The following is a 22424-nucleotide window of genomic DNA, read 5'->3' as shown; positions in this document are numbered from 1 at the left end:
ACTCAGTGGAGATAATAATACCAGAGACAGGGAGCTATGATATGAAGTAATGGGTACTCAGTACATATTTATCATATTTGTTGTAGTAGTATAGTAGTAAAAATAATTTTAGCATCCCTTCCTGTCTTCCCTAGATGAAAAACACACTGAGCTCTTACTGTATAATAAAGAACTTAGCTGGTCTTTGTCCCAAGTCCCCGAGTGGGAGCCTCTAAATCCTTAGAATTTCTCGAGTGACAGACATGCCTTTGTTATTCATTGTGGGCCCTGATAGTTTATGCTAATGAGATAACTGAGGATGGGGGCCGGCCATGTCAGAAAGAACAACCATGAGATGCAAATCTTGGGGCTTTGAGCCACATGATGTCAGCCCAACCTCCAGGGAGGCAAGGAGAAAGCTGAAGATTGAGATCAGTCACATAGCTAATGATTCCATCAATCATGCCTCCATAATGAAGCCCCCATAAGAACTCTGGACACAGAAGCTCGGGTGACCTTCCCTGGTTAACAGCACTCTGTGTGCATTGTTACACATTCATGTGCCAGGAGGGTGATGCATCCTGACTCCACTGGGAGAGGACATGGAAGTTCACATTTGGGACACCCTGCAACCTTGCCCCTATGAATTTCTTCTTTTGGCCAGTCTTAATTTGTATTCTTTTTGGCTCTAATAAAACTGTAATCATAAATATGTTTTCCTGAGTTCTGTGAGTCATTCTACCAAACCAAGGAGGTAGTGGGAACCCCCAAATTTGTAGCCAGTTGGTCAGAAGTACAGGATCTGGGAACCCCAGAGTTCGCTGCTAGTGTCTTAAGTGAGGACAGACCGTGCCCTTTACTTGTGAAATTTGGCCTAACTCCATTTAGGTCATGTAAGAATTCCACTGCAGATCTACATCTCATTCCTGGGCCCTGGCCCCTGAAAATGCCTGGTTCCATTTGGCCCGGCAGCTACAGGTTGAAAGAGGTCAAAAGCCTTATTTTTCTGTTGTTACTCTTCAGCGTCACATCCACCGTTGGGTGCACACTCAGGTTCCTAGGGACCCATCTAATTTCCCCAGATGTATCTGGGAGACCGGAAAACTGTTGAAAGAGGGGAGGGTGGTGGTAACTTTGCTTCAGTTTTTCAATGTGTCTAAACATACTCCAGCCCCAGGCTGGTGGGACTCAGAAATGAGGGGCAACCAGGGCTTCCAACCATGGCAGCTCCCTGTGTAATTGCTCCCGATCAGTTTCTAGCCTCTGTCCTGATATGTGTGGTGAGAGTAGGGGTGGACGTGGGGGAAGCAGTGCACTCCTTCTATATAAACCAAAATACCTTCAGGAGACTACGCTTTGTTAAATTAAGTTTGACCTAAAGCTACCTTCATATATATTTTAGGTTTCACCTAAAGGTTTCTTGTACATAGTGAACTGTCGCCCAGCTGGGTGTCTAAACAGACTGTAACGTGCTCATGTAACAGGTCGCTGAGTCTCAGCCAATCCCAGGTGGTCAGCTGTTAAACCAGGTTCAAGTAAGGCAAACGCTGAGCTGTCACCAGTCCACCTAACTCTGTGCCCCACTTCTGCTTTCTGTACATCACTTCCTTTTCTCGGTCCATAAATCCTACCCAACCATGGGGCAGCCCTTCAATCTCTAAACCTATTCTGGTTCTGAGGGCTGCCTCATTCGTGAATCATCCTTTGCTCAATTAAATTTTGTTAATTTCAATTTGTCTAAATTTTTTCTTTTATCAGCTGGTTTTCATGTCCAGCACAGGCTCAGGTCCACTCCAAATCCCGGAGCCTGAAGATGACTTAAATTCTGATTCAGGTCCAGAATTTCCCCAATCTCCTGAACCCTGTGAATGATTTGGGAGTAAACAAAATGTTCTGATTTCTCCTTAGAGCAGAGCACTCCCTCCTGTGTCCCACTTCCAGCTCAAACACCCACCCCATGGACTGGTGTCTGAGAGCAGGGAGGAGCAAGAAATGAAGAAAAGAGAACGCAGAGAGGAAGGTGGTAATTATTCATGTTGTGAAGGGAAAATAAATCTTGGGGCCCCCAAATCACTAAGCTAAAGGGAAAAGTCAAGCTGGGAACTGTTTAGGGCCAATCTGCCTCTCATTCTATTCAAAGTCGCCCCTCTGCTCACTGAGATAAATGCATAAATGAAGAGGCTAATTAGAAACTGAAGAGAATGCAACCATTTTTCTCTTTTCTACCTATGACCTGGAATCCTCCTCCCCGCTTCAAATCTTCCACCTTTGCTTTGAGCTGTCCAGACCAAGCCAATGTTCATCTTGCATATGTTGATTGATGTGTCATGTCTCCATAGAATGTATAAAAACAAACTGTGCTCTGATCACCTTGGGCACACATTGTTAGGACCTCCTGAGGCTGTGTCACAGGCGTGCATCCTCAACCTTGGCAAAATTAACTTTCTAAATTAACTGAGACCTGTCTCAGATTTTCAGGGTATATTTTGGTAACCAAAAATATAATTCTAAGCCCCCCAACTCACTGATGGACGCCCCTTCTCGGCCAAGGTCGTTCCAAAGTAAACCTAAAAAATGATTTCAGGCCATCATGGGAAGATAGAGTCACACATGCCTCCTTCTAGCCTCTTTTAGAATTCAGGCTCAGCTGACCAGCATTAACACTAAAACAGAGATCTTAAGACTGAAAAAACAGACTCTTTGTAGCAATAAGATACCAAATTCCAATCTGACGCTAGTATAGCATCATATGACAGATAGCAGGCCCTGAAAGAAATTAAAGTATTTTCCCCCAAAATATATTTCTTTGAAATATTTTGAAATGGCCCTGCAACACTGTCTCTTGTGAGGAAAATCTATATTCTGTAGAGAATCCCTTCCTTTTCCAGGTCTTTTCCCTGATCCAGGAGAGATTTAACTGATTTAACTTCTACTCTCTCTGAAGCCTGCTAGTTGGAAGCATCTTCTGCACAAGAACCTTGGTGTCCACAACCCCTTATCTAAACCCAGACATACCTTACTGTAAATTGCAGGTCCTTAGGTGATATCTTAGCTCTTTTAACCAACTGCCAATCAGAAAATCTTCGAATCTACGTATGTATGACCTGGAAGCCCCTACTTCGAGCTGTCCCATATTTCAGACCAAATGAATGTATACCCCCACATATATTGATTGATGTCTTATGTCTCCCTGAAACTTATAAAACTAAACTGTAGCCTGACCACTTTGGGCACCTGTTCTCAGGACTTCCTGGGGCTGTCACAGGTCATGGTTCTTATATTTGGCTCAGAGTAAATCTTTTCAAATGTTTTACAGAGTTTTACTCTTTTTCATTGACATTCATCACCTGAGCTCTTAGTCCTGTGGGATTCATGCTGGTTTCCTGTGTCGCCTCCAGGGACAGTTCTAAGAAAAAGTAAAAGGCAGGGAGCAAGAAAGAACAGAGAGAAAAAAAAAAGACAGAGAAAGGAAGATAGAGATCAGCTCTGTAATCCCAGAGCTTTGGGAGGCCATGGCAGGAGGATGGCTTGAAGCCAGGAGTTCAAGCCTGGGCAACATAGCAAGACCCTTGTCTCTGCAAAAAAATTAAAAAATTAGCTGGGCCTAGTGGTGCACACCTGTAGTCCCAGCTACTCAGGGGGCTGAAGTGGGGGGATTGCTTGAGCTCAGGACTTTGAGGTTTCAGTGAGCTATGACTGCGCCACTACACTCCAGTTTGGGCAACAGAGTGACTCTCGGTCTCTTAAAAGAAAATACTGTTTCAGAGGTTTTTGTTTTTTTCTACGAATACTGCTAAGCTAGGTTATGAACCCCACTCACTTATAGAGGGCAGAACTGAAATCCTCCTAGGTGAGGTCACCTTCCAAGACCACAAAGCGAGGTAGATCCAGAAGTTGGGAGAAAGCCTGACTGTCTCTGACTCACTCTGCAGCCTCTCACTACATCATCGGTCACTCAGGCTCACGCATCTGAGTCATCTCTGTGGATTCTACTTTCATAGCAGCCCCAGGGATCATTTCCTTCTTTCCTTCCCCACTGCCATGACCTGTGCCAGGGCTTCCCGACCTCTCACCTGGACTATTGGCAACAGCCTCTGATCTGGTCTTTAGCCAGTCACCTTCATGCTAATCTAACCCAATTCTCACTGAAAGATCAATCTAACCAACCACTGCCCTCACGGAAGTGAGAAACTTTTAACGACTTCCTGCTGCTTAATTTATTAAGTGTTAAAAACTCTTTAACGCAGTATCCATGGCCAGTCAATGCTTGAGCAGCATGCCTGCACTCCAGCTCAAGTCACTGTGGCTCGGAGATCCCCTGCACGCCTGTGCATGCCCATGTTGCTGCTTCTGTGCCTTCTCTTGGAAAGCCCCAGCCATGCCTCACCTAACTACACGTCCATCCGTCTGAGATCCTCGGTGCAGCAGTTCAAACACTAACCCCACCCATGAAGCCCTTCTGATTCCTCAGACCCTGAATTGCTGTAGCTGTTGTGAAAGGAAAATAAATCTTGGGACCCCAAAATCATAAGCCAAAGGGAAAAGTCAAGCTGGGAACTGCGTCAGGCAAACCTGCCTCCCACATTATTCCTAAATAAGATAGCTACAAAGATTTAAAAGCTACATACCTCCCTTACAATTTGCACCCTGGGAAATTCCTTACAGGCCCCAATATCTTTACCTTAAAACAGTTTTGTTGAATTTTACCCTGACAGTGTAAACTGACAGCTTATCTTCACAGGCGTGGTACAAAGGACAGAACTCTAAGTCATCTCTCTGCTTACCTGAGACAAATGCATATCTGCTTTCTTCCTCTGATGTAAAAATGCAGACTCACTGAGCTAGAGGAAGACATAAATGACTATTATTCCTCTACCTACCGCCCAGCGCCAACATGTAAATTATGTATTTGGTGAAAGACTGATCAAAGACTCGAAAGAATGCAACCGTTTGCCTCTTATCTATACCCACAACTGAGAAATTTTTTTTCTCTTTCCCCAATATCCATCCTTTTCCCTTTAAATATTAAAGCCTCCGAAATCTTCTCTGGAGAAAGGCACAGACCTGCCTCCTGGCACGCGCCGTTAACTTTCTCGATTGAGACCTGTCTCAGGTACTTTTTGGCTTGGACTCTTTATCACATTTTATTTTGTACTATGTTGTGTGTGTACACGTCTCATCTCCACTCTTAGACTGGGCTCCTTGAGGACAATGACCTATGTCTTGTTCATCTTTCAATCCCCAGAGCCTCACACAATGGAGACACACTACACATATCCAATGAATGTATTTTGAAGGAATGAATTCCTTCTACAAGAAAAGACTCTGCTGCAATGTACATGATTAGTTTAAGTGCTTTTACTTAGATTGCAAGGTCTTTGGCAGTAGAAACTTAATCTTTCCTAGAAAATATCTCACATATTGTATTCAGACCTCCCTTCCACAGCCCATGAATTGATAAACACAATTAACTGTCTAGGCGGGGTGAACCGAAGTAATTCAGTAAAAAAATTTTACCAGTTCCTGTCCTCACTGTAGTTGCTAAATAAATATTGAAAGGACTAAGATAATTCTCTAAAGATCCCCGATATGTTTATGAATACATATAACTTATTATTAATTAATAGAGCTTGTTAGATTCTCAATAAGCTCTCTGTGCACACAGCACTAAGACCACACATAACCAGTCACACTGACCTACACTTCACTGGTAATCTAATTCACACCAGGGATATGTTAACAAAATGTGTTCATTGTCCCAGGTTTTTAAAATCAAGGAGAAAGAAAGCCAAAATTTATCACATATAAACAGACATGGATTTCTTTTTCATTTTTGATCTGATTTAAACATTTTTAAATACAATATATATTGGTTAAATTGTCGCTTCACAAAATCCCGATGAATGTCAGAATCAATGTTTTTGACTCAAGAGCAGACCAAGAATATTAGAAATTACCAGGGAAACTATGGTTTAAAAAGTCACCTTGGAGGAAGGGGAAATGCAAGGGCGTATAGTTATTTTGGAGGCAAATGAAATGCAGGTATGGAAAAAGGACTCCATTTATACTTCACTTGTCAATGGCACTGGTAACTGTGCCCCAAGGGATGACAAAATGAAATAATAGATTTGCCACCCCCAGGCTCCTGCCAGTTGCTACCTCATTACTGATTATTGTTGCAAACTATTATATAATTTAAGAATTTAAATAATCAGTAAAAGACCATCAAATTTGCTTTGTGTTTTTGGGTGTGTGTAGGAGGCGGGGCAGCATAGGAGGAAAGAGGGCCAAGGAAGAGGAAAGCAATGCGGAAGAGCAGACAGCATACTAGAGTTGTTTTATCATATAACTTTTTTCTCAAATAATTAGATCATCCACTGGTTTTGAATTTTTATTTATGCATGTATTTATTTATTTATGAGGTGGATACCTCTGTGGTGAAGATTTGAATTTAGCTTTTAAATTGTAATTTTTCAAAGACCACAACCCCAGCTGACAAAGATGAAATACTTAACATTAAGAAAGTCTTTTTGATGATTGCCCTTGTGAAGCCTGGATAACAATTTTCAACACATGTTTTGTTCATTTTCACCTAAGAAGGCTCTATTAGGCTACTTTTGGTGACTCAGTTCCTACACTCTCAAGACAGGGCTGGCATTAGTTACACAGTCAGACTCTGTGCTGCGTTCTGCCCCTTCCTGGAGAAACTGTCACCAAATTCTCAGTGAGTGTTCACAGAGGGCATGGTTCAGTGGCTAGGCATGCACATTTGCATTTGTTGTTGACAACTGTCAGCTTTGACCTCCTTCTCTTCACAACCCTGTCTAAATGGGGTTTGTAATCCTCCTTCCCACCCACTCTCTTCACTCCCTGGGGCAAGAATGTTGACTCCTGCTCGTCACCTGTCAGGATCCATCCTCCTGTCACTGGCTTATATGGACAAGTCAGCCCACATCACGTGACTGCAGGTTGCTAAAAACAGCTCCGGCACCCACTCCAAACCAGGGCCTGAAACAATGTCCTCCACCGAGGGAAACGTAAAGGACACTTGATCACACAATCCCTGGAATAATATCCAGGAAACACTTGCTGGAGCCACTTGCAGCACCCTTCCCTGGCAGCACACTTGGGGACAGCGAGGAGATGAGCGCATCTCTGAATTACAAGTCTTTTTCCAAAGAGCAGCAGACCATGGATAACTTAGAGAAGCAACTCATCTGTCCCATCTGCTTAGAGATGTTCACGAAACCTGTGGTCATTCTCCCCTGTCAGCACAACCTGTGTAGGAAATGTGCCAGTGATATTTTCCAGGTAGGTTTGTTTGGAATTTGGTTGGGGGGAGGGGGTGGAAAAGATTCCCTTCTCTTGGAATCAAGTGCTTAACATTGAGGTGAAATGCTTTAAAAAACTTTATAAGGTTGCCAGGCGCGGTGGCTCACACCTGTAATCCCAGCACTTTGGGAGGCCGAGGCCAGTGGATCACCTGAGGTCAGGCACTCGAGACGAGGCTGGCTAACATGGCGAAACCCCATCTCCACTAAAAATACAAAAAAAAAAAAAAAAAATTAGCTGGGCATGGTGGTGGGCACCTATAATCTCAGGTACTTGGGAGGCTGAGGCAGGAGAATTGCTTGAACCCAGGAGGTGGAGGTTGCAGTGAGCTGAGATTGTGCCATTGCACTCCAGCCTGGGCAACGGAGTGAAACTCTGTCTCAAAAAAAGAAAAACAAACAAACAAACAAACAAAACTTTATAAAGTTGCATTTACTTTCAAGAAAAACATGTTTCTTTTAACGATTTGGTTTGTGTCCTCTTTACTCCCAAATCTAGTTTTATTTTAATACTAAGAATCATATATTTTTAAAAATCAAACCATTTAATGTGTTTCAAAACTATAAATAAGTAATTGCTGAAGACTTTAATGTGGAGTTTCTGGCTGGAACTTTTGGTTCTGAAAATGTTGAATGGAAAAATATCTTATGTAGACAGTGGTATGTTCGCATATGACTGTGGATAAGGTCTGACCCTGTGTTTCAGGACCACTTGCTGAGAAAGCCCTGAGGGATGATCTTATGGCAAGCTTAAAGTAGAAGTTCATGTTGTTTGTAGTAGCAGAGAGTGAAAACAAGTCTCGGAGAAGCTACTTGTGGCATTACCCAATTCCTTTTTTCTTACTTGGCAAGAACAGGCCTCTAACCCGTATTTGCCCACAAGAGGAGGCACCACCATGGCATCAGGGGGCCGATTCCGCTGCCCATCCTGTAGACATGAAGTGGTTTTGGATAGACATGGGGTATATGGACTTCAGAGGAACCTGCTGGTGGAAAATATCATTGACATCTACAAGCAGGAGTCCACCAGGTAACACTCTTCCACTCTTCCATGTATCAAGGCCATCTGAAACTTGTTTTTGTTTGTTTGGTTTAATGGGTTGCTGCACTGAATGCTTGTTTATCAATCACAGACTGTTTTATGGAAAAATGGTTTTCCAAGTCAGTCCTTCCCAGTGAGATTGAGAGTTGCTCACAGCATGAGAGAGGGGAGTTGGTGCCCATGCTTTTGTATCAATTTAAGAATTAAGTGACTCATTAACACTAATCCATTCCAGATGGTGATGTTGAAAGAGACATACTGCTGTCCCTCTACACCTTAAATCCTGGTATTACATCCATTTTACACATTTTTGCACTTCACAGGTCCTTTGTAGCTCCAGATCTCTACAAAGTAAAGAAAAAATATCTAGTAAAAACTTAATAGAAAATTAATAGAAATGGCATCTTGCAAAATAGCCCAGTTCCTAATTCAGACAGTCTTGCCTTAAAATTGTTTGGATGGTAATAATAAAAACAAAATCCTCTAACATAGGTTGTCACTGTATTTACTCTAAGGGAAGTCACAAAGCAAGGCAAAACCCTGGCCTTTAGGGACTTAAAGTTCAGAGACATGAGGAAAAAAAGATGAAATTCAGGTTATGTTTCCCTATTCCTTATTCTGTATTTACTGCATAGTCAGCATTCACTTGTTGATTGCGAATAGCATTGTGATAGCATTATATATCATCCATTCATTTAAAAAAATGACAAAAAAGGCTTCTTATTCACCAAACCACATTGGCTATAGAATTCCTTTCCTAGATACAACGCTGTGGGAAGCTTATTCCTAGAAAGGAACGATGTGAAGAGCCCCTTTTCAATTGTGCACAGGTCAGTCCAGTCCACAAAGCTTGATAGCAATATTGAGACCATCTAGAAGTGGCCTCATTGTGATTCCATTAGGGGACATGTATTTATGGAACATCTGCAGAGCTCTAAGAGGCTTGTGCTCTTGGAAGGAAAGCTGTTCTATAAATCTAACATAATTATTATAATTATTATAGCTATTAATTTCCGCTAAAGATCCAAAACTAAATTAGATAGTACCAGGATCTAGATGGGTTTGGGGAAGAATTGCTGATGACATATTGCAGAGATTGCAGCTGGCTGTTTCCCTTGCTTCCAAAGTCTCTTGACAAGAACAACAGTACTATTGCTGTTGCTGTTACTTTACAGATTTGATCTCATTGTATTTCACTACTTTAAAATACAAATACACACTGTCTCTTAAAAACTTAACCAACCAATTAAAAACCAATTAATTATGAGACTGATGCAAAATTGCGATTTTTGCAATTACTTTTCATGGCCAAAACAGCAATTACTTTTCCACCAACCTAATATTAAGAGAGTTTATATTAACAAGAGTTTCAGGGCTAGTCCAGTGCCTTGCACAAAATAGTTGCTCCATAAACCCAGCTGATTAAGCAATACCACAAATATTCTTACATAACAAGTTTCAGAGCTAGTACAGTGCCTTGCACAGAATAGTTGCCCCATAAATCCCAGCTGATTAAGCAACACCACAAATATTCTTACATGTTCTATTTATTGCAATAAATTTATGTTTTGTTACTTGTCACAGTGGGAATTTGAGACATGAAAAAATAGCAATACTTGTTATGAAATCCAGAGAAGAGATGTTAAAACTTGCAGTATTAGTAAAACTACAAAACACATCTTCACCTTAACTATGAAGTTGGCTTGGTGCAGCTGCCAAAAATAGTACCCAGGTCTGGGAAGTAAATTGCACAAAAGAAATGAACGAAATTTCCAACAATAAAGCTCATAGTTGAGTGGACTAGGGATGCTTTTGTAATTTTCTGTGATTTTGTTATGCTGTTTTTTCTTGAACTTGAGACTTGCTTGTGGGACAATTTTACTTGGTAGCAGAACCACAAGTCGCACAGAGCGCTTGGCCACGTGTCTGGGAAGAAACGCAGGTGTCCCCTGGGGGCAGGCAGCCTTACTAGACCAGAACCTTGAGCCTCAGGGTACATTAGGTAACCCTGGAATGACCTTGGATATATAGAGTGAGAAGAGTTCAGCTGTGGCCTTTGGAAGGGGGTGGAGGGGTGACCAGTCACAGACTGGGATGTTATTGGTCAACTCTGACCTCCTCCAGAAAGGCTGGAGACTGTAAGTCTCCACCAAACCTAGCATTCTTTTTTTATTTTATTTTACTTATTTTTTTTTGAGATGGAGTCTCGCTCTGTCGCCCAGGCTGGAGTGCAGTGGCGCAATCTTGGCTCACTGCAAGCTCCGCCTCCCGGGTTGACGCCATTCTCCTGCCTCAGCTTCCTGAGTAGCTGGGACTACAGGCGCCCGCCCCCTCGCCCGGCTAATTTTTTCGTATTTTTAGCAGAGATGGGGTTTCACTGTGTTAGCCAGGATGGTCTCGATCTCCTGACCTGGAGGATCCGCCCGCCTTGGCCTCCCAAAGTGCTGGGATTACAGGCATGAGCCACCGTGCCCAGCCAAAACCTAGCATTCTTATCCAGAATTCTGCATGGTGCCAGACTAGCCACAGTTGGGAGGGAGAGACGGTAAGAGAAGGTACTATTTTGGCTAATATTAATAATTAATATAATAATAATTAACTTTAAACTATAACAAGTAAAACTGCTATGTGCTATGTGCCAGACACTTTTCAGGGTTCCTAATACATGAATCATGTGCAATTCTTTTTTTTTTTTTTTTTTGAGACGGAGTCTTGCTCTGTCGCCCAAGCTAGAGTGCAGTGGCACGATCTCCACTAACTTTAAGCTCCACCACCCAGGTTCACGCCATTCTCCTGCCTCAGCCTCCCCAGTAGCTGGGACTCCAGGTGTCCACCACCAAGCCTGGCTAATTTTTTTTTTTTTAAGTAGAGACGGGGTTTCACTGTGTTAGCCAGGATGGTCTCTATCTCCTGACCTCGTGATCTGCCCACCTTGGCCTCCCAAAGTGCTGGGATTACAGGCGTGAGCCACCGTGCCTGGCCCATATGCAATTCTTTAATTCTTACAATAATCCTGTGAGGTGTTGATTATTATAATTACTGCTATTCTATTAAAGTTTTTAGTGTCTTAAAGTAACTAACATACACACTTTTTAAAATTCAGTATACAAGGCCTCTGAAGAGAAATGCTATCTCCACCCTATTCTCTCTTTAACCCCAAGCCTCATTGACCAGAGTCAACCACTTTTAAAATTTTTAACTGTTTTTCTGCTATGTATCACCAATGACATGTGCATACTACTGGTATGCTTCTATTCTTTGACTTTTCAATTTTAGACATTTCCTATTGACTTTCCACTGTAGACAATTAGGACTAAGCCCTCACATGGCTAGACTTTACCCTCTACTTGGGAATTCTTTTACTCTCCCCTGGGTTGAACCCCTTGCTTCCTGGATTCCAGGTCTCCTTGTTTGGTGGCTTACTCTCTTGTTTCTGTGGAGCACATCCTCAAGTAATCTCTTGAAATGTGCACAAAGTCCTCCTCTTTTCAGCCTCTCCCACTCCGTCACTGCCTACTTCCGCCTTCAGGACTCCTGGCTCCTGCAGTTCCAGAGCCTTTCCAGGGTTCCATAGCTCAAGTCAGCTTGCTTATTGTAAGCTTCTCACTGCAGGAACGTAACAGAACTAAGATGCAACTCAAGTAGGTCATGTCCCTTCATCCAGATGTTCCTAATTTCCAACATTGGGTTGACATCTCTCATTTGCTGTTATCCGTGTTCACTTTTTGTCCTTATTAATTTATGTCCTTTTATTTCCTTATCCTCATTTCACTGGGATTTCAGCAGAATAAATACATACATACATATATAAATACATAAATAAATACGTGCTTGTGTGCATTCTGCCACATTTAATTAGAAGACCCTTAATCCGATTTTTGATACGAGTAAAAACTGAGACCAAAAGAGGTTAAGTAACTTGTCTAAGGCCACATAGCCACTACATGGAGAAGCTGAGCTGGAATGAAGCTTTAAGATCAGTTTGGCTGGGCACGGTGGCTCACACCTGTAATCTCAGCACTTTGGGAGGCTGAGTTGGGCAGATCACCTGAGGTCAGGAGTTCGAGGCCAGCCTGACCAACATGGTGAAATCCCGTCTCTACTAAATACAAGAAAAATTGGCCGGGTGCGGTGGCAGATGCGTGTTATCCCAGCAATTTGGGAGACTGAGGCAAGAGAATAACTTGAACCCGGGAGGTGGAGGTTGCAGTGAGCTGAGATTGAGCCATTGCACTGCAGCCTGGGCAACAAGAGCAAAACTCCATCTCAAAAAAAAAAATCAGTTTGACTACAAAGTTACTACTTGAATTGCCTCACCAAGACCAGATGCCCACTCCTCAGGAAACTCTAGGGTGGCCTCAGGAACCTCAGAGACCAGAGACAGCAGGCTACAGACTCCTCAGTCCAGCCTACACTGAATGGCGAGGGGCCACAGCCAACATTTAGCATTGGGCCTTTACCACAGCTGTGAGCTTGGCTGCTCTCACCTCATAAAAATGTATTTATGTCTTTTTTTTTACATGCCAAATCTGTCCCAAGTCTGTTACATGTTTTAAGTTGTACAGAGGTCTCATTATACGCTCATCTATGAATGGGTGGTGCCTCTGGGGCTGGGCTACAACCTAAATAGGAAAAACCCAATGAGGAATACGGGAAATCAGTGTATACAGCACCATGAAAAAAATAAATAAATAAATTGAATCACAAACAAAACTAAATGTAGAGCCTTATGGCTGTTTTCACATTTTCAATATTTGCACATACTGCATAGACACGTGCTCTGTGACACTATCTCTGGTCACAGTTATTGATATCAGAACAGCATGTGGGACCCAGGCTGCCCACTCTTGCTTAACCCACGTTAATAATAAGGTGGAGATACCTAGGAGGGAAGGATTTAGAGGGGAAGATGCCTTTGACCAGGCAGAGACCAACTTGCCAGTCCAAACCCCAGAGGGCACTGTCATTTATTAAAGGAGTAATCAGGAAGTTGTCTGGTCCCTTCCTCTGCCACTCAGGAGTGCCAGGTGATCCCAGGCTTTCCCCATATTTGCCATGCCTTCTCCAGCTGGGTGGTGTTACACTAGAGCACAGAGAATACTGTCCATTAATAGGTCAAATTCCCTTTCGTTGTCTCACTCATTTGTGCAACGAATATTTACGGAGCCACTGCCTCTGTGCGAGGCACTGTTCCGAGTACTGGAGATGCAGCAAAAAAGAAGACTCACCATGGCCCCTGCCTTCATGGAGCTGATTTTCTAGTGGAGGAAACAGACAGACCTGAGAGGGGAACAATTTTCTCAATTGTGGAGTTGACTTTCCTTATTTGAGTTCCAAATATGTGGTCAAATCAGAAGGTCATAGACTTCAAGGAAAGCATATTGGCGCAAAACCAGACAGAAATTCCTTTTGCAACAATCAGATTCTAATATTTTGAAACTGTAAGTCCATGCAATTTTCTTATGAGACCCAGGGATTCTCCCAATGTTTGTCCTAATCTCAAGTACTTGACATCCACCTAGCAACTTATAAAGGAACATTAGTCTCTTACAGAGGTACATCAGTATGTTCTCTGCCTTTCTCTGAGTTCTGGGGTTGCAGCTACAAGATACCACACATCAGAAACAATGGGTTTCAACACCTGTATTCATGATTCACAGTAGGAAGTGCATTTTACATTGTAACCACTTACATATATGGATGGATATATATACACACACGTACATACATATATACGCACATACACACACACGAACACACATACTTTTGTTTCAGTCACATATATACACATGTACACCTGAAACAAAAGTTTCGAATAGCTATACTTTTTCTTACTACATGTAATTCACAGTATTTGCTATTCCATTCTATTTTTATTTTAACAATGCGGATCATAGCTCCCTAAATTGATTTCATGCCTCATAAAAACCTGTAGTTTTTAAAAATTGGATCTGTATAGCAACAAAAAAAAAATGTAGTCCCAAATCTAAGATATTGCTAAATAACTATGTGTTTGGAAATTTGAAGAAAGCTTCTGGATTTGGATTTGAATTTTTTTAATACTTCTGAAAACTATTAGCAGCCTCAGTCATTAGATAGGATATATCAGAATTCCTGGGGTTTATATAAGGAGGTACACCCACACTTGCCTCTCATACACAGTTGCATCCAACCAGTACTTGAATTAATAATCAGAAGATTTCGGTTCCATGTGAGCCACGCCTATCCTCACTCCTTCAAGTGAAAAGGGTGTTTCCTGGGGCCAGAGGCTGGAGGGGTGTGATCTAGCTCCTCCCAAAACTTGTGCAAACTTGACTTTTAGTTAATCAACAACTTCCTGTTCTTGGTCCATAATGGGAAAGTGTCCCTTGAGAAACTCGTGAGCATGTGGACACAGTGCTGGACCACATTCCTGACGGCTCACCAGGGTCCGATGTTCGAACTTTCAGGAATTTCACTAGCAGATTCTTAAACCTTAAATAACTTAAAATTGGCCATGTGGAAATACACCATGGAAATGGGCAAATGGTACAAATCAGGGTCTCCACGTCTCTGTCCCTACCCCAAGCAAGTTGTTAGAGACTTGCCAGCACTCCCCTGCTACACCTGCAGGGAAGCTGAATTTGGTGAACTCTGAGCACGTAAAAGGGCCCCTGGGGGCCTTCTGGAATAGAGTTGCTGGGCATACAGGGACGAGAAGGAATTTGCAAGGCAGAGCAACAGTCTCTGCTCTGGCCCAGTGAGAGCTGATGGACATTTATCTGCCTACCTCCTCCCAGACCAGAAAAGAAGTCCGACCAGCCCATGTGTGAGGAGCATGAAGAGGAGCGCATCAACATCTACTGTCTGAACTGCGAAGTGCCCACCTGCTCTCTGTGCAAGGTGTTTGGTGCACACAAGGACTGCCAGGTGGCTCCCCTCACTCATGTGTTCCAGAGACAGAAGGTAACAGAGCTGCTCCCTCCCTCCTGCACCCCCTTCCCATCCTCACACCTCAGGGCCTTGCTGGGGCCAGTGTGAGTGGCCTCCTCTGGTGGAGGAGGAAACCCAAGCCACACAGGGCCAAGGGACACTGGGGGCACACAAGGTCTGCAGGAAGATGTGTGCACAGTTGTGCACGAGGCACACACCAAATTCCCTGGACGGTGGGGGGAAAGGCGAGACAGGGCAGGGGTGCCCAGGTTCAGGAAGGGGCACAAAAGGGCAGGATCCCTGTTTTTGTGCCCTTTGGAGGTTGCTAAAGATGAGCAATGTTAGGGGACCCAGCAAAAGCTCAAACTGCTCAAGATTATGTGAAGTTTAGACTACAGATAAGAAAAGGACAGCTTTTTACCCTACTCACAGAATACTTTTCTTCATCCACCCATGAAAGGTTTCTTTGGTCCTCCTCAATGCCTTTTCTCTCGCACTCTTAGTGAGGGAGGGTTACACTAATGACATACAGTTACAGAACAGCTTTAAAACACAGACTTGTGCTGGCCCTCCTGTCACGGGGGCCAGTTGCCTAAAGACCCCTCTGAGTGTGGTGCATACCCTTGACCCCAGGGCCTCAATCATAGCCCCCTCTACACTTTACCAACCTGCCAACCTGGTTTCATGCACGAGCAGGTCAGTATTTATCCATCTGGTGCAGATAAAAGCGGAGTTGGGTACTCCAATAGGTGCAGCCACTCCAGGCACTGAGAATTTGAGCAGTTCCACCTCTCAGTTTCTTTCATTTAGAATCATCAGTTCCACATTTGATCAGTGTTTTACTGTGAAGATCAGCACTGGAATCAAATTTGGAAGTAAAACTCTTGGGCAACTCCAACTGCAACTAGTGGCCACTAAGTGCTAAAGCTGGATTTTGCAAATTATCCACAACATTTGTTTATTTTTCAATCCAGTTACAATTTATTCCCCCTTCTGTTCTGCCCACCTCACCCAAAGTCATAGCATGATAGAACTGGATGGTAGCTGTTTCACAGTCCTTCCTTCAGAGCCCATAGACTCATGTGAGATGGACAGAAGGACAGACTGGTGGGACCCTCACCCTTGCTCCTGTTTGGCCAAAGTAGCTTCACCTCCATATTAGCTTTCATTTGAAGAAGGTTCTGCAACTTTAAAATATTTTATAATCACTGTTCTGGTCCAATCTTCTCCTTCTAAATGTGAGAAAATTAGGCAGAAATTGAATATATGTTTTGCCCAACATCACAGAGAAGTTGGGGGTAGAGCTGGACCAAATACATGTGTCTCCCAAGTGCCCATCCAGTGTTCCCAGTGGCTCCATCAGCCAGCCTTGGGAAGGGGGTAAATAGGAACAGTAGAATCTCTTCCTAAGTCAAAAGAGCAAAGGAATTTCAAAGTTGACATTTCTCTCCTAGAACCAGTTCTTTGTTTCAGTGTGAAGTTTGTAATGACTTAGTCTAATGTGTGTTTGTGTCTGTATACACTACATTCTTATGCCCATAATAAGTGTATGTTGAATAAATGAGTATTTACTATACACATTTCCCAAGTAAAATTGACCCTTAGTTCCACTAGGTAAATAATTCCATTTGGGTCCCTGAAGTCACATATTTGTCTCCATGTCATTTATAAGCAATACTTACAATTCTTTAGCTTGAACATGTTGATCTCAATATTAAGAATGTGATGAAAACTGTGAAACCTCTCCCTGCACAAATGTATTCATACACAAAAGTTTGCTTGCAAAATCAGGAGGTCCACAGGCCTCCCTGTTAGTCCTTAGGGATTGCATGTATCCTAAATTAAGAACCTGTAAAGACAATATTATGACCAGTTCACAGCTGGGGTGACTAGGAAATCCCTAAGATATGGGGTTCATGTTTTCTCTTCATTAGTCTGAGCTCAGCGATGGCATAGCCATCCTCGTGGGCAGCAACGATCGAGTCCAGGGAGTGATCAGCCAGCTGGAAGACACCTGCAAAACCATCGAGGTGAGTCAGGTGACTCTCACAGGGTCTCCACCAAGCCTGCAATACCCGGGGGTTCGTGGCTTCCTCAGTGCCACACTAGACATCCCTGTTCTGACCTTTCATCCTTTGCTTCTAGAATGGCCTCCTTCCTGATATGTCTCTGAAATATTCACCTCCTGCACAAAAAGAGACATTACCACATGAGTCACTGAGGCAGATGTTGCCACAATTACTAGGGCTATTGTTGCATGTGTTGTTCTTTCTTCCTTTTGAAAGATTAGCTACAAGAAAAATAAATCCCCCATCGTGGAAATCAGTGTTGTTGCTATTAGAGCAAACTTTCTTGGTGGAAATCCAAACTGTCTTAGGAAATGCTTGTCAGTGCTTTAGACAGTCATAGGCAGGTCTGGGCTGCACTTCTCCGCTCTCACAGCAATACTGCGAAGTGGTTGTCAGGAGAAAAATCTGCCTAGCTGTAGTTAGAGAATGGCTCGGGGACTGTGAGCTCATGGAGGCCAGAGTTCAGGCTCATTCATCACCACTTGCCCTCTGGCTGGCCCAATGCCTGGCACATAATCAACACTCAAAAAAAAAAAAAAAAAAAAAAAAAAAAAAAAAAAAAACTTGCTGAATGAATAGATGAGTGGCTGGTTGTTTAGCTTATATACGTGCTTGCCGTATAGTAAGTAGAGCAAATCGACTTGTCCCTCAAGATCAAATATAAAGTATGTCATTACTGGAGGCCTTTAAAGTGTGGAAGCCTAAAGAGAGTTAGCTATGTGGCAGATATCTTTTCAGGAATTGAAAATTCACTGACTAGTTACAGCCATGTTGCTCTGGGACAGGTGCAAGATATCTGGGTTCAAGTCCAGGCCCTGGCTCTGTAACCCGGAGCAGTCCATTACAATCTCCCTGCTCTAAGCTTTGGGGTCATTGTTTGTGTAGTTGGACCTCTGTGCAGAGGGTGGAGGAATGATGCTGTTCAGTTCATGGCATATAGTTCTCATTGCTGGGTGCCAAGCCTCTCTTGTTATCTATTTATTCCCCATTATCCTCATTTCCCACTCTTGTTCTCTTCCCCATAGATCACCACTCTAACATGTTTGATGTTCTGTTTGTATTCTTATAAAATATGTATTGTGTTATATGCATGTCTTTTAATTTTATAAATGGTATTGTGTGGAATTTTTCATTCTGCTTCTTACTTTTTAAAAAACCAAGCCTTACATTTTTGGAGTTTTTGTTTGTTTTTTGGGATGGAGTCTCACACTGTCACCCAGGCTGGAGTGCAATGACGTGATCTCGGCTCACTGCTACCTCTGCCTCCCAGGTTCAAACGATTTTTCTGCCTCAGCCTCCTGAGTAGCTGGGATTACAGGCTCCCACCACCATGCCCAGCTAATTTTTTGTATTTTTAGTAGAGGCGGGGTTTCATTCTGTTGGCCAGGCTGGTCTCAAACTCCTGACCTCCTGATCTGCCCGCCTTGGCCTCCCAAAGTGCTGGGATCACAGGCATGAGCCACCAGCATTATGTTTTTAAGATCTATTTGTGTTGCTACAAGGAGATTCAGTTCCTCAGTTTTCTCCTCTGTAAAAATGGGGCAATCATGGTACCTACCTTATAGAGTTACTATGAATAATTAAATAAGCAGAAGCAAAATGCTTAGCACAGTGCCTGGCGTGTGGTGAGTGTCCAATAAATACTATTCTTATTATTTTATCATGAGAAAGGCAAATTCTATTGAAAGCTAAAGGTCATTTTCTAAATGAGGGCTTTAGAACATTAGCTATACTTATCTCATTTTAAATTTGCACATTATTAAAATCAATTTTGTTTCTTCTCCACACTCATATTCCTGAAAAGATCCATGATCAGTCTGGGATCCATTTATAGGAGGAAAGTTTTCTCTTGGTGAAGAGCCAAAAGAGATTCGGAAACAGACAGTACAAACTTTTTTCTTTGCACTTATTTACAATAAAGGCAAAATACTATTCAGTTGTAACACCGTGAATCAGCACTCCAGGTAGTACCAACCTGAGTCTTGAGTTTATAAATAGGGGCATGTTGCTTGTGGGTGAGCAAGGTGATCTCAAGGCTTTATTGGAGATGTCTGTTGGAAGGAACAGGCTTTGTGTCTGGGATGGAGAAGCTGGAGAATGCACAGGAGAAGAGCCCTGGAGGGGTCCATCTGGGTCTTGAGCAATTTGATTCTTGAGCAAATGCAAATGATTGGGGCTCCATTTAGCCAGCATCAGAGGACACCGAGTGGGCTGTAGAAATTTGACAACCGATTTTCTTCATAGAAGCCAGTCAAGGGTGCGGTAGGAAGTGCTGTTTTTATTCACCGAAATGACTAGAAGGAACAGGTTTGAAGTTAAATCAGCAATAGGGATTAGTGCAGATGTCAGGAAGAATGCTTGGCAGGGAAGGGCAGGATCATTACCCCCATTCTTATTGGCAATACCATTCATTGAACATGACACACTTTTCTAATAAGCATTTTCATAGGTGGCTAGGGGAGGGTATGTAATCACTCTCTGCAGGACTTCACGATGAGGCTGCAAATTGTCAGGAGTCTTAAAAGTCCATCTTTTTATCTGTTTATTTCATTTCTTTCATTTATTTCATACCTGTTTTTGTAAGATGAAAAAACATAGCAAGTATACAGTCTTATTTGTTGTTTAGAATGTATATTCATATATAACAGTATAGAAAGTACAGTCATGCACCGTGTAATATTTTGGTCAGTGATGAACTGCATATATGATGGAGGTCTCGTAAGATTATAATATCATATTTTATCATATTTTTACTGTACCTTTATATATTTAGATATGCTTAGATGCACAAATACCATGTATTACATTTGCCTGTGGTATTCAGTACTATAACATGCTGTACAGGTTTGTGGCCTAGGAGCAATAGATCATGACATACAACCTAAGTGGGCAGTAGGCTCTGCCATGTAGGTTTGTGTAAGTACATTTTGTGATGCTCACACAATGTAACTGCCTAAGGATGCACTTCTCAGAACATACCCCATAGTTAAGCAACACGTGACTGTGGATATTTACATATAACCTTCTATACATTCATGTGGAGAAATCAGGAATGAAAAACATCAAAAGCTTAAGGCCTGTGAATAGTGGGACTGCAGGTGATTTTCAGTGCCTCCCTTTTATATTCCTGTATTCACATTTTTATAAAGTGAGTCTGACATTTTTAATAATCAGCAAAATAAAGAATGAGTGAATATGACTCACATGAGCATAGTTCTTTCAGATCAGTTAAGGTGGCTCATCTGGAGATGTAGAGGTTGTCTCAAAGCCCCATGGAGGTCTCCTACTTTATGATTCCCACTTGACACATTAGCCTTCATTTGAAGTGTCCCTGAGGACAGGGACGGTTCCAGATGGCCACCCTGTGCATCTGTCATCACTGGGGTGATCTCCCAGAGCCGGTTCCATATCAGTGGGCAAAGCCCAGAGGCTCAGCTTCTTGCCAGCCTGCAAGGCAGGACAACATGGAGCAAACCAGGTCCTCGGCTTGCAGTGAAATTGTCCTAGCTTGAGAGCCGGGTGGATTCTCTACCGGGGTCAGGGCCACAGAGCTCTTGTGTCTCCTTTTCTGCCCGGAGTTCATTTCCCTTTCTGGCTTTGCTCACCACCTGCCCAGAAACATTTTCTGAGAGGCTATGAGTAGTTCCTGGCCGGGGGGCGGGGGGGGTTGTTAAAGAATTCTCTTTTCTGATTGGTGAAGATCTCCTTAGGGATGGAAATGAAGTAGTCCCTGGGGTGGGTATTATCCTTCCATAATTACACAGCCTCTCCCCGCCCTGGGCCCTGACACCTGCCCCAGAGCCCTTTGGTGGCAGTGCCTTCCTTGCACATGTCTAATTCTGTCCTAATCATGTAATATCACATAGGACTGGCCTGGTGAGGCACCTGTCCCAGGACCCGCCCTGGAGCAATGCTGAGCTTAGAGTAAATTACATTGTGGACTCCTTGTTATCATTTAAGAATAATGTCTGCAGTTAACATGAATTTACAGTGATAATGAAGAAGGATTTGAGAATGACTATAGTTGCAAAAGGGCGGTCTGAAAGGGGGAGTGGCATTTTCCTTCCGTGCTGTGGGCTGACAGGGAGTGAAGGAGCCATGAGTCTTTTTACCTCTGCTTCTTGAGAGAGGCTTGGCCTAAGACGGTCCCTGAACTCTGGACTGCAGGTTGGTGGAGGGCTTCTGGGCTGTTCTATGAGCCCAGCATGATCTGACGTTTCACTTGCCTTTCTAGGCCTGGAGATGTTCTGGACAGGAAGGAACTGGATGGGGGGCTGCCTACAGGCAGTGGAAATGTCTGTGGGGAGCTCTCCGCTTCCAGGAAAACATGCTTGACTTTCACTCTTCATCCCTAGAGAACATAATCTACCTCTTGTAAACTTTACCAGTGGCACTTATCCTATGTCACTGGATGCTTAAGGGCACAGACTGTTAATACTAGCCCTCCCAAAGGCAGGCTGGCAGGCCTAGAAACATCCCTGTTTTGTATGGCCTGTCTAGGGAAAATTGTTCCAAGTTGAATAATAAATATTTGATATTGAGCATTTTCAATCTCTGAAAAAGGACAACTTGAATAAAACCCTCCAATGATTGTGCAGTGAGAACAAATTCATTGTGTTTCCAAAGCAGTGATTTTACCCCAAATGACCTTTTCTCATCTCTGAGACATTGTCCATGCCTTTACAAATATGAAATATGAATGTAATTAAAATTGTTTAAATAGCTTGCCAGAATTGTAAAGTCAATATAGCATATGTTTAAAAGAACAGATTTCAGAGTTTGAGTTTTAGCTCTGTTGCTTAATTACATGACATTAGGCACGTTACTTAAGCTTCCTGCCCCTCGGTTTCCTCAGCGTTACAGTGGGAATGATAATATCTTCTTCACAGCATTGTCATGATGATGAAGTTGAAATAAGAGGCACATGCCAGGGGCTTGGTAAATGTCACCTAACAGCCTCAGAGTCAGCTTGGAAAGCATACACTTATTCTGATGATGTGACCCAACTGGAACCTCTAACGATTCTGGAGCATGTTTTAAATGGTGTCAGAAGACGGTCAGGTCCTAGTTGACTGTGATGGCAGGACTGAG

The 22424-nt window shown here is 42.9% G+C and overlaps 2 protein-coding genes across 6 annotated transcripts in view; both read left to right on the top strand.

Moving 5' to 3' along the window:
* VXN (vexin) overlaps positions 1-22424 on the top strand; it is a 965102-nt gene that overhangs the window by 557224 nt on the left and 385454 nt on the right. The gene's annotated exons all lie outside the window — the stretch shown is intronic.
* TRIM55 (tripartite motif containing 55) overlaps positions 6759-22424 on the top strand; it is a 48709-nt gene continuing 33043 nt past the window's right edge. For all 5 annotated transcript variants that reach the window (XM_050802058.1, XM_050802055.1, XM_050802057.1 and 2 more), the window contains exons 1-4: positions 6759-7290; positions 8168-8340; positions 15132-15297; positions 17199-17294. In XM_050802058.1, the coding sequence (XP_050658015.1) occupies positions 7123-7290; positions 8168-8340; positions 15132-15297; positions 17199-17294 (603 nt within the window). In that variant the 5' untranslated portion in view covers positions 6759-7122. The remainder of the gene's footprint in view (positions 7291-8167; positions 8341-15131; positions 15298-17198; positions 17295-22424) is intronic.

This window comes from Macaca thibetana, chromosome 8, assembly GCF_024542745.1.
Source record: "Macaca thibetana thibetana isolate TM-01 chromosome 8, ASM2454274v1, whole genome shotgun sequence".
Classification (NCBI taxonomy): domain Eukaryota; kingdom Metazoa; phylum Chordata; class Mammalia; order Primates; family Cercopithecidae; genus Macaca; species Macaca thibetana.
The sequence above is the reverse complement of the archived record's forward strand: the minus strand, read 5'-3'. Positions and strand labels throughout refer to the sequence as shown.